At 26.1% G+C, this 13,515-nt stretch overlaps 1 protein-coding gene across 1 annotated transcript in view; it reads left to right on the top strand.

Annotated features, from left to right (window-relative positions):
- LOC113548849 (protein dimmed-like) overlaps nt 1-13,280 on the top strand; it is a 51,338-nt gene extending 38,058 nt beyond the window's left edge. The window contains exons 2-4 of the mRNA XM_026949936.1: nt 3,569-3,702; nt 3,788-3,961; nt 12,080-13,280. Coding sequence (XP_026805737.1) covers nt 3,571-3,702; nt 3,788-3,961; nt 12,080-12,376 — 603 coding nt within the window. The 5' untranslated portion in view covers nt 3,569-3,570 and the 3' untranslated portion in view covers nt 12,377-13,280. The remainder of the gene's footprint in view (nt 1-3,568; nt 3,703-3,787; nt 3,962-12,079) is intronic.
- Nucleotides 13,281-13,515: the final 235 nt, after the last annotated feature.

Here is a 13,515-nt window from a genome sequence, read left to right as displayed (position 1 = left end):
ATATATTTTTAGACAAAAATGAAATACTGAGGTCTGGAGAAGTTGCTCAGCTTTATTTTAAGTATAAAGTGTGCGAGAGTATATCTTAACATTAGGTCACTGAGGTGTTAAATTTGAATTCAATGATAAATTATTTTGTACGAAAAACGGTTGCAGTTATGTATTTATTTTTCTATTAGTAATACAATTTCTTAAAGTAATTATTACGAAAAATGCAAAATTAAACCGCATATATTATATTTTAGTTAATACGATATTATTTCATATAATAATTATTAACATGTAAGCCAATACCGTAATTAATTAAGTCTCCGAACTAATTCAAATAAACAAACTAAATAAAGTTAGCGAAATCTCTGTTTAATTAATGAAATATCCTGTGTCTATGTATCAAGACATAATGTAACAGTCAAATTAGATTTCAAATGAATTATTATCTTGTAAATAAAAAAATTAAGCTATAGTGTCAAAAAATAACTATCAAATGTAGCTTACAATTATTAATTATTGTAAATGTATAACATACCTATATAGCCGCATTAACCGGTTTCAATCTTAAACAGTTTTGCACGGAATGAGAAAGGCAGACAATTTAATTTTATTAAATATAATAAATAATAAACAGTTCCAGATGAGAAAATTTCAATTTTATATTATTTTTATGAAGAATAAACTGAGTTTCACAATGTTAACAGAAAATGATGAACGTGTTTTTTTTTTGCTTTGTATTTTATGTGTCAAATTGTTGATTTGAGAATTTTAAATGAAGTTTCGATTTATTAACAAAAACTTATTACAGTAGGAAGTTACAACACTATGTTACAAAGCATTAATAAATTATAGTAGTTTATAGTTAATATGGTTTGTAGTCAGTAAAAATAAAAAAGTTTGTTTAGCACCACCTACCGCACTATAGTTAAGATTATATAATATACATACTATATAAACATTTCTGATATCTCTAAAAATAATCTATGATATATTAAATATTTGTCAAAATTGGTTTAATAGTTTTTAAGTTTTTAAACCTCTTTTATACACACATCAACTTTTATAAATTATTTATAGATCTAAAAAATTCTTATCACGTTTGATCGTTTGAAGAATATTTTTGATCAGAACTCAGCTGCATAATTAATACTCGTATTATACGAAAATATTGTTCATTTATCATTTTAAAAGATTTTGAAAAAACGTATTAAATACATTTTCAATAATTATATAAAATTATTAATTAAATATTAATTAAATCAAAAACGACTTTGTTAATAATAAAAATAAATAAAAAATAAATAATAAATAATAACAATTATATTTTTATTATAAAAATAATAAATCTTTTTGTTTCCTCATATAGCACTGCATTTGAAATAAAATTATCGAATCCGTATGCGACATCTTATCATTCTTGCCACAACATTTTACAATCTTGTGAAATGTCTTTTATAACAACAAGTAAGAAATAATTATTCACGTCTTCTGGCTACTTATTATTTATGAATACTATCCAATTTCATTTTAATTCCACACAACAGCTATGTTCCTTTTTATTACAGCTACATAGTAATATAATGTAATATGTAATTGACGGTTTTGAATATTGTGAACTTATATATACTTATTAAGCAAAAAATTAATAGTAAAGTATAATATTAAACTCGTTTGAACATACTTAAATAATGTAAAATATAATTATTTTATTATTTTACATTGATATATGTGGCTACCAAAACATTGGCACATTGCACATAGGTAGGTATTTCTTTTATAGTCACTAAAAATAAAAACAACCGAATATAATACCATGAAAGATGAAAAAGTTTTACATCATTCGTTAATTGTATAATATCATTTTACATTAAATGTCAAAGGGATTTTTTCATAAAAACAAACACAAATGACCAAATGGCTATAGCGAGTGAGAAAATTAAACTAATTACGTAGCATTGTATAAACTGATTATAATGTAAAAATAAACTTATAAGAAAAGTATACTATCTAGCGAGTACATGATGTTTTTCATTATAATTTATTACTGTTTTAAAACGTAAAAACGAAATAACGACGTCAATTAAAACCATTAGTGTTCATACGTAAGGTATTGTATAGGTTTACTTGGCGTATAATACTGCAGAATATAATAATAATAATATTGTGTTATTATACTCTATAGTCGCGTTTGATATGGTGACGATGACAAACTGGTTAATCATAATTATTAATATTATGTAACTTTTTAAAATTAAATCATTTATTTAATACAATATTTTTATTAATTTTTTCTATATCTTTTTTTTCATCAAAATATCAATTATTTTGCCTAGATTTATTCAAATATAATAATTGATTGACCTTTGACGCTGTAAATATCAATAAGTTTAATCTAAAAAGTGTATCATACATTTTTATATGATTATCTCAGCACGTCAAGTACAAATTTACTTTTTATAAAAAAATATTATGAACGGGATTGTTTTAATAATAGGTTTGTTTTTTAATTTACATTTTTAATAATTAAAAATAATAAATTCAAAACAAATATTATATACTTTTTATCAAGTTTAAAGAGAAAAAAATGTTCATAATATGTATTTATAGAAAATATAATAAATTGATAAATGCTAATAAAATTGGTTTGTTTAAAAAAATTCAAACAAATATTAATGTATGAAAAAAAATCATTAAATGTCTACAACATAATAATACAAATACATTGAAAAAATTAAATAGAAAATTTTAAATGCTAATAATTAATACCAAATTACCACAAATAACTGAGTAGTTGAGTAATTAAATTATTATTAAAAGATACCAAATATTACAAGGTTTAATTGAAATTATATAGAACTGATCTATTATGAAACTTAATGGTAAGAGCTTTATATATGTGTTTGTATGATAGATTTTTACCATAATTTAATTTTTCATCAAATTTTTGTGTAAATAAAATAGTAAGTACAGTTTAATAATGCTCATAACTTGCTTAAAAATAGAATTACCGTAAAAAAGTCAACAAACGAACACAGTTAAAGTTTTTACCATTAAGTTCTATGATAAGTAAATTCAACCTAATATTAAAGCTAACAAAGTTAAATGTAAACTGCTAAGTGTAGATTTGTCATGTTACGTACTTGTAAGACAGAGATAATAAATGCAAGACTAGCGTCCTTTTCATATTTTTAAAAATAAAATTGTTTATACATAATATGAATAAATTATAGATTATTATTAATAATACTATATATTATTAAATTATATTATATATTATAATATATACTAAGAAATATAGGTTGTGTCAGCTAACGATCTTTGTTTAGAAGCATTTTTCATATGCGATATATAATTTAGTTCAAATTGGCGCTTGCATCAAATGTGACCTACACTGAATAGATACTTTCTAAACCTGTTATACACCATTGTTGCTTTAAAGTGGTTTGTGAATATTTTGAAGCTAGCTAATCTGAAAATAACATAGTACCTACTACCTACGTAATAATGCATTTTAAATGCTTATTAACATGCTTGAAAAATAGTAACAAAATGTGTAAATAAAATATTATCGTGACAGAGATGCGTTCAGATTCACGGAACAACGTCGATGAATCGAACTTTGGGAACAGCATAATGACGGCAGGGGTGACGTGTAGAAAATCCTCAAGAACGTCCTGTCAACGGGAACTCGAACTTACCGACTCGTCGTCGGTGAGTTAATTTTTTTTCCTCGCACATCGAATGTATTTTTGTGTTTACGTTATAAAGAATATTTAGTGGAATTGATCTATGGCAGATCAGCGATGATACGTGTACCGGGTCGGATGGACAAGGTCGGAACGGCAGCGGAACAATTAGGACCGGCAACCGGAGGAAGCGCAAGTCCAGTGGCAAAGACAAGAACGTCCGAAGACTAGAAAGCAATGAGAGGGAAAGACTGCGAATGCATAGCATCAACGATGCCTTTCAGGTACGCTGACATTATAATAAATAAGTATAAGTAATATGTTAACTATATCCTAGTTATATATATATTATTTTAAAACAGCTCAAACTATTATCAAGAAATAATTACTTAATTATTATTTTCTTTAACTACGTCGTTAGCTTATAAGTTTAAAAAATATTTAACCAAAACACATTAGGTACAAATAAAAATTAGCAATAAATAATAGATTGTACTCGATCACTATGTCTATGTTACTAATAATAATTATTGTTTCCAGTAGATACATGAAGTACCCGAATTTTGTCTACAAAACAAACTTGAGAATTATTAAACCAAGTATTTAGGGTATAAAATAATGTAATTATTTTATTTTTATATTAATACAAACAAATTATATTAATTATATTCTGAAATACTTACATAACAATATGGAACAAATTAAATCTGTATACCTACTAATATTGAAAACGTTTATCGCTTATTGGCTTATGCAACGTCTCGAAATTATTCTATAACTATTTTCCTAATATGAATTACTTGTATTAAAGATTTTAATGATCATTTTAAAACAAAATTACAATTTTAGAGTTAATGAATAATTTTATCACAGAAATAAACTAAATGAATAATTCCAATAGAGTTTTGTTTATTATTTAGTTTGTCAATTAATTTCAACCCATATATTTTTCAAATACAACCACATTTGTATAAAAAATAAATAATTATTTATGAAAATAAAAGCAATTATTCAAACCTTTCCTTTATAATACAATAGTATTATCCCTCACCAAGCATTATAGAAAAGCGTAGCCTAATAGCTAATCTGCTTAAATCTAACTTTTCCATGACTGAAATTACACCGTCGATATCACAATTAACAAAGTTTAATTAATAATATATAAATTAATTTATATATTATTTTAAAAGACGACCAGATATAAATATTATGATATTATAAATTACAATGCTTTATTTATATACAAGAATTAATTATGTATTAAAAAGTGTGTGACTAAAGGACCAAGGCATCAGTATATTAAATATAACATATATAAAACAATAAAATAAAATAAACCTTAGTACATATACATTTTTATTAACTCCGTAAAATGCATTTCTAGTTTTCAAGGCTTCAAACATTTTACTATGTCTGTTAATTTCATACAGACTTATACATTATGTAGGCAATTATTTATTTTTGACTGAAAATTATGAAAATTTGTGTAGTATATTATGCGTATATTATATATTTTTATGTATATAATATAATATTATATCTTATTTTCAGTACGATTTATGTATTTCAACTAGTTATTATTTATTAATTTATTATTTAATAAGACCAATCTGTTTTTAATATTTTTCTCCAAACTTATTTATTTATAGGTAACTAATAATTCAATTAAACCTAAAAAATAAAATCGTTTGGTAAACACACACACACACACACACACACACACACATTATAATTTAAAGATATATTGAAAACAGAACCATTCGCTATAAATTAGTTTTTTTCCATTTAATTTTACAGCTTTAATTAACTGAACAAGTTTTAACATGACACCATATATTTTGTATTCGTTCGGCTGTAATATTCGTGTACGGTGGTTGAGTAAGGATGCATACTATTGGTATTCGCAATATTGCATATAGCCTGATGACTAGCATCACCCCACTAAAATCAGATTTGTTTTATGAATTGTCACGCGAGGAAAAAAATTATACGTACCTAATTATTGTTCTTATTATACTTCCAACAATTAACTTATGTGTATGTACCCAATTATTTCATTATAATGTATCTGTATAACAACAGTATTAATATATGCACGTGTAAGTAGAAAGCTAAACATGCTGGACAGGAATACAGGATTAAAATAAGGATACTTTCTACAATCTACCTACGTGCGTATAACCCTAACAATACCTACCCAGCGCGTACCACATATTTGGTATTCACAAGGAACATAACTCGAGATGATAATATATTCATAAAATACTTTGTATCGCCATTATATTATAGCGAAGCGTCTATACGTGTAAAATAAATAATAATTTAATAATAATACGTATTTTGGGAACGGTCTGAAAACATAGAGTATGGAAAATGTTTAATACACGTGTTGTGGATTACTCTCATCGTGTCTGCTGATGGCATGCCGCTGTTGTTCATTCGGATGTTGCAATAATAATATACTAATATGTATAATGTAGGTATATCAGTATATGTTATTATGATGGCGATTAGCAATAAATATTAACTTGAACAAAATGAAAAGATCCACATGTAGAATACAGCGAAATAGGCTGACGGGCGACTTAAATGTTGTTGATATATAGTTATTATAATACCACTTTGGTATGATGTATAGGAAAGTAGCAGTTCAAGCGAAGCGATTGTTTCGGAAGGTTTTTAGTATAAAAACGAAGAAGAACTGTTTGTTTAATCGTGAAGTGCAGCGATGTTGGGCGCGTAGGGTTACAGGAATAACGATGATTTGTTTATGTGCCACGCAAAGGACGAGATAAACGGTTATACACTTCACCAGTTTCTATGGTAACACCGGGAAATTCAATTGTTATATATATTTATGTATGTGTGTGTGTGTGTGTGTGTGTGTGTGTGTGTGTGTGTGTGTGTGTGTGTGTGTGTGTGTGTGTGTGTTGTGTGCATGTATAGTTGTTACATACTACAATAAACTAATATATACATCAAGAGAGTGAAAAAAAATAAGGACTCCGTAGACTACCTTTTAATTACACTAAAACGTTGTATCGGAGTTGTCGATGGACCAGTGAATAACGCCAACGCCTAAGAGAGATGGAGATTAGAGTATATTTGCTTTTAGCTTCCATGTGAGGATGCATAACGATTTTTTTAAACAAGAATATTTATAGGTACCTTTTAACCTTTATGCAAATTACAAGTTGCACAATATAAATAAAACGTAGTCATTTTTCAGTTTGTTAACCATTATATAATGTATAAACCATTATTTAAGTTATGAAGTAATAAAGTGCATTATGTATAAAACCAATTACTAAATTTTAACGACAAATATAATAGATACCATATAAATATATTAAAGTCTATGTTCTTGTTCAAAATATTAATTAATTTGTAGATGAATATTAAGTATAAATATCTATACTGTATAGACATGTACATAAATTAAGTTAAAACTTATTACTTAATTTAATTTTAAGTTTCATAACCTATTAATTATAAAAATATTAATGTTATTGCTTAATAGTTTCTTTACAACAGCTTATATAAATATTAACATTTAAAATTAATTCTCAATTAAGTAATAGGTGTGGTAAGAATAAATATCATAATACAATTATAAAGAATCTAATAAAAATTTGTATATATGGCATATACTTTAAGTTATAATATTAAGACATAAATAATTAAAAAGTTTATCAACATTTTTTGAAAAATATGCATAATATTATTGCCATAAAAAACGTATTAATAGAACAATAAAAGTGTGAAAAGTAGAACAGGTGTATTTTATCAAAATGTTATTTCTTTTGTATTTCTGTGTTATAGTAAATTCGGTTTGAAATGATATTATAATATAATTCAATAATCATTATTAGCTAATTAACAATGCAACATTCAGAAATAACATTTGTTGCTAACCATAAATCATATTAAAATATTGATCATAATCAAATATTAATGTATATATGGATATAAGATTTTTTTAAGACAAATAATAGTTTAAATAAAAAATATATTTTTAATTTAATTATTAGGCCTAAAACCTACAAGAAATCGCCTAAACTACAGCTCACGGCGACATAAAAATACTTTTGACCACAAATATGAAAAAATATATAATATTATATAAAATATATTAACCTCTATGATGGGGATTGGGGGTATAGAAAACCATTCTCCATGTGGTTAGGAGCGAAAGGCGAAGAAAAAGTAAAAGATATTTAAAATACGCAATATATTTTATATTATAATTATATTAATAGTAATATAGTACCTAACAATCATAATGCACATAATGGTATAATTCGTTTGAATTTGATAGTAGAGGCGGCGGGAAAATTATTAAAAAATAATAATATATTAAACTTTATATTAACACCTACAATATAAGTATATAACATATTTTTATATAAGCTTACTACGTATGTAATGTTTTCGTTTTATTATGACAGACTATATGATATCCTTAATACTTTGATAAACTCAAATGTGACCTAACCTATAAAAAATATTTAAACCATCCAAGTTACATGCTACTTAGTACTTGCTATAATAATAATAACAATAGTATGTTTTAATTATACATAAATTATTATAATCAAATTAATATAACATATGTTCTTCAAATTTAATAAGTCATTCGTTTTGTATCGCGTTGTAAACAAGTAAAATTTAAACTGAGTATAAAAATTCTCTATAAACATATATAATACATTTCTACAAAACTTAAAATCGAATACAATAATATTAACATTTGACATTTATAATGACTCTTGTCGTTTTTGTTCATTGCTCCCCAACGGCGACTAAAACTGATTGTTATTTAGTGAAAGGATGGTGTTTAATTTGAAAAAACGTAGATGAACCTAACAAAAAAAACTCATTTATCGTAAACGAAATAATAATAACATTTAGTCGAGTCACTGAACAACGAATGGATACATCGTATAACCAATTGCATGTACGTAACGTTGGCGTTTTAAACTTTTAACTTTTGATGGAGTAAAAACGATTTACTCGGAATTGCATTGTGGGCATTTGTGTGACATATAATTGAGTAACCGTAACATTTATCACTTTGTTTAATTTAAATTGTATATGATAAATATTTCAATATCTACATATCGGTGTAAATTTGTTTAAATTTCCAAAACGAAATCGTGAAATATTGTTATAATACCTATCTATTACAAAACTGTGTTGGTTATAAAATATGAATACAAATCTGTCGAGAATTGAAATTTTTGTTTATGCGTTCAATTGATAAACATAAAATACAAACTTTTTTAACTAGTATCTGCGGTAGCGCTGTGTCACTATATTGTGTTCGTTAACCAATACAATAAATCCCCGAACGTTTGCGTTAATATTTTGATCAAAATCGTGTACTCATGTATTAGGAATGGTGCATATAGTTTGAACGACATTGGATTAAAATAGAAATTACACTTTTGGGTGGTGTAGCTGTAAACGGAAGTGATGGGATACGGTTTCTGGTTTCGGCGCCGGACCGTATTAAAACAGGGTCAGTGCTACAATGACATAGGTAAGACAGGACCACAGGATCTAAATAAAACAAATTGAAAAACTCACACAAGTTAATACCTCAGACAAATTGAGAAATTATTATTGAATATGTTTATCAATAGTCATATATATAAGAGACTAAAAAAGGTAGATTCGTGGATAAAAAAGCGGGGTTTTTATTTAAAAATTAGACATTTGTATTTCTGCAGGACACTCCATATTAGAAATATCAAGATCTTTATTAGGTATATTATAAACTTAAAAATCAGAATTTGAAAAAAAATGTATTATTAAATGAAAAATTAAGGTGAACATACTTGGTGAATCATTACATGTATATTTTTACAACATTTTTAGTTTTCGCATCTGAAGTATTGCATTCATATCAAACTATACCAAAAAATTCTCTTCACCCGAAGAAAAAAAAATAATTGATAATTATTCTAGTCTTCGCTATCACATGACTATCATAGTCATATTATAGTCATATGGTACATAAAATATTGTGTCCACAAATGTATACCATTAAAGAGTTAATAATTTAAAACAACAACAGATAAATTGTTTAACTACAGCTCCGCCAATTTAAATTATAAAATAAATACTGTCAAAAAATTTTTTTGTTTATGTTTTATCGATGAATAGCACTAGTAATAGAAAGTAACTAGATATATAGTATTATACCGTAAGTCTATAACCACAACTAAGCGTAAACAACTATAATTGCGGTGTGTCTTTGGCGTTTAGGCGCCAGTCTATTAAAGTATAGTTAGCACATTAATATATTGTGGATATACATAGGAAATATTAAAATATAGTAAGCTTTGAATTTATTTTAATTTGATTAATTTAATCTAATTGTGGTAAACAGCAATTTAATCTATAGAAAAAAATATAACTATATTATATTAATAATTAACATGCATCACTTAATAAAAAAAAAATGCATTAAGCATTCTATATATACTTTTATTTCCATAACAAAATTATAAATCAAATAACATCCCCTAAAAAGCTATTTATGATGAGGTTCAAAAAGTAGTATATAGAGCCTGACCAAATTAACCCGGAAGAAAATAACTTTCAAAATAATAATATGTAAAATTTTAATAGACATTTATCAGCATAAAATTTAAAGATTCGTAATAATATTTGCAATCAAAATTATAGATAATAGAGTAACGTAGCCAGGATTTTTCTTCGGAGAGAGGGGGGATCAATTTTTACACATCAGTGGTTTACCTAGATTCTACCATAAGTTTAATATGCAGATGCCAAAGTTTTATTTTAGATTTTGATTCTTATAACACTTAACATATATTGATTTAAACCTACGCTTGTATACTTTAAATACTTTGAATATTGTATTTTTAGTAATATAAAATTAATTATTTTACAAGTATAACTTATTTAAAAAAAATTATAAAAACAGTAATGAATTTTCTTTTTTATGTAACATAATATAATATACCAACATTTCATATAATAAAAAAAAACCTTATTTAATAAACATGAATACATGATGGATAAAAAAATTATCAATATTTAATTACTATTTAATATTTTTAAATAATTTTATTATTAAATGACAAAAATTAAAGTGACAATTTTAACCTTCGAGCCTTTTTTCGTTATTATCAAATGTGTAAAATATTCGATCATCTGAATTGTCAATATCTCTATGATTGATAATAATGCGAGTCCGACAAGTCTTGACTCTAAATTAGAACTCCTGAGGTAGATTTTTAGTTTTCTCAAAGAATAAAACTCCTTTCTGCAGTAGCAGTTGATACAGGCAGAACTTATACTAACTTTAGAAGTTGATACGTCATGTTTGGAAACATATTGCTGTCACAGTTTGTTGATGTTTCGATTGCATTTAATAGTCTGAATGTTGACCCGACTGTTTTCCATTTGAACTGTCATAATTTAAATTCTGCTTCAATAATATCTTTATAACCTGGTAAATCTTCTTCATAAAATTGAACAGCAAATTTTAAACATGAATATGGACTATCAACAGCCAAAGACGCCAGACGGTAATACATATTGTAATGATTTTATAGTATATTTATAGACTTTATTATGTGATAAAAAACGTTCTTTTAGTGAGCAAAGCAAATCAAATAAGTATAGAATAAATATTGCACATCTGTAAAATTATTCAATATCTTTAAAAGGCACATTATTTCAATTTTTTTGTCTGCAACAAATACGCGATATTATTTCATTAAAATAATAAAACTGCAATACTTTTTACTCCCTCGTAAATTTCACGAAACTCGACATTTGAATTTTCTCTAATTTATTGAAGTTTCTTGGAGCTTCGTGCTTCAGATACACTTTCAAATACGTACACTAAATTTATATTCTTAGTATCTTAGTTTATAAATATACTCAGATAAATTTTTGTTCATAAACAGACTAGAAAAGCTAACAAAAAAAATATAACAATTTAAAATCAGTAAAATACAATTTAAGACTTTTATAGCAACTTTCATAGACTATTAACATAATTTTTAAATTTTCTTGATATTTCGAGGGGGGCGCAGACCCTTAAATCCCTCATGACTACGCCACTAAGATAATAGGTACACGTATAAATATCATAATATTCCATGCCAATTTTAAGCTTGGATCAATCTTTCTGTAACCAATTAATTTTAATTCAATCTGTGTTACCTATATTATTATAGTTATATACTTAAACTTAATTTATTAATTTATAATAATTTGTGGGAATTATCTTCTTCAATCCCAGAATTCCAAATGGGAGAGGTAACGCGCTCATTGTTCGTGTACGTGCCAGTCATGCCACTTAGTTGTACTATACCACACTTAAATACTATTATATTTAACCATTATAATGTCGGTTACAGTCGCTTAGGGAAGTGATACCGCATGTCAAAAAAGATCGGCGGCTGTCAAAAATCGAAACGCTCACATTGGCCAAAAACTACATCATCGCCCTGACCAAGATCATATGCGAAATGAGAGGCGAACTGGACCCGTCCAAGGACTCACATGAAGGATCCAATAGTGCGGCTGTCTCCTCAGCCGCCACAAACACAGGGCCGTCATCGTCGGTAGCGGCGGCAACAGCGGCAGCTGCCGAAATCGACAGACGGCTGCAATTGGTGCTGCAAAACTCGGACGAATCGATGGATCTTTCTTAATCGACGGCGAAGCAGCAGCAATTGCCGTCACCATGACCACCACCAATCCACCGTAACCATATTCGTATTTACATATTATTATTTGCTTATCTAAACGGTTAAAATACTTTTAAACGTGTTTTGATTGAATTCAAGTCAGTTTATCCATTTCCTTCATAGCTCATACAGGTATACATACGTTTCCATTAATTAATAAGTTATAATAATATCGTATCTACCTATTAGGTTTACCATATTCTATAATTATATATTATGTCCCAATTGCAGACTATAGCTCTTTACACAAAAAGTTTTCAATCAGTTTCTGCCTAGTAGAAAAAAAACCGAAACACCAATACACATTATACTGAACTATTTATAATTATTCATATTATAATTATTAATTATTATACTATATTGTAGGTATAGAAAAAAATTATTATAATTTTAAACGTATAAAATGGCATTATTTTTGAATTCAAATATAAGTATATGTTTTTATTACTTAGGTACATTTCTAACGGTCTATGTAATTTTATGGCTGTATAATGACTGTATGTAATACAGTTATGATCATTACATGAAATAACATAACAATAATATTTTATCGTTTGTGGACATGTGGTACGAGACGAATTATATAATTTTGTTCGTCTCACCCGTGTTTAATGTATTCATCAATTTGTAAAACATAATATGATGACTGACAAAAATGTGATTATACACGCGTGTTTATCATGATTTTAATATCAAGTTTTAACCTTTAGAAAATAATAATAAATTCCAAGCTGCTCAAATAAAAGTTAAATCACCATTAGCTCTTATATGTTTTCCCTCTCTCTCTCTCTAAAATATGTATTCCATCGCCTTAAAATGACACGTCACAACTTAAATTAATTAAAAATAAAAATTTCTCAAACATAAATAAAATATTATTGTTATTAATTTATTGATTTTCTTAAAGAAAAATACTATATCACATATTTATTTTTCTTAATTTAAATTATACTTAAACTATATAGGCGCAAAAGAATATTTTAGGACACTTGGCATCTTAAAAAAAAAAAAAGCTATCAAAGTTGTTATTTATTTTTTTTTTTAAACAAATTTATTATTAAATGTAAAATAAATCTTTAACCATTCAAATAATCTTTATAATA

This window comes from Rhopalosiphum maidis, chromosome 1 (assembly GCF_003676215.2).
Source record: "Rhopalosiphum maidis isolate BTI-1 chromosome 1, ASM367621v3, whole genome shotgun sequence".
Classification (NCBI taxonomy): Eukaryota; Metazoa; Arthropoda; class Insecta; order Hemiptera; family Aphididae; genus Rhopalosiphum; species Rhopalosiphum maidis.
The sequence above is the reverse complement of the archived record's forward strand: the minus strand, read 5'-3'. Positions and strand labels throughout refer to the sequence as shown.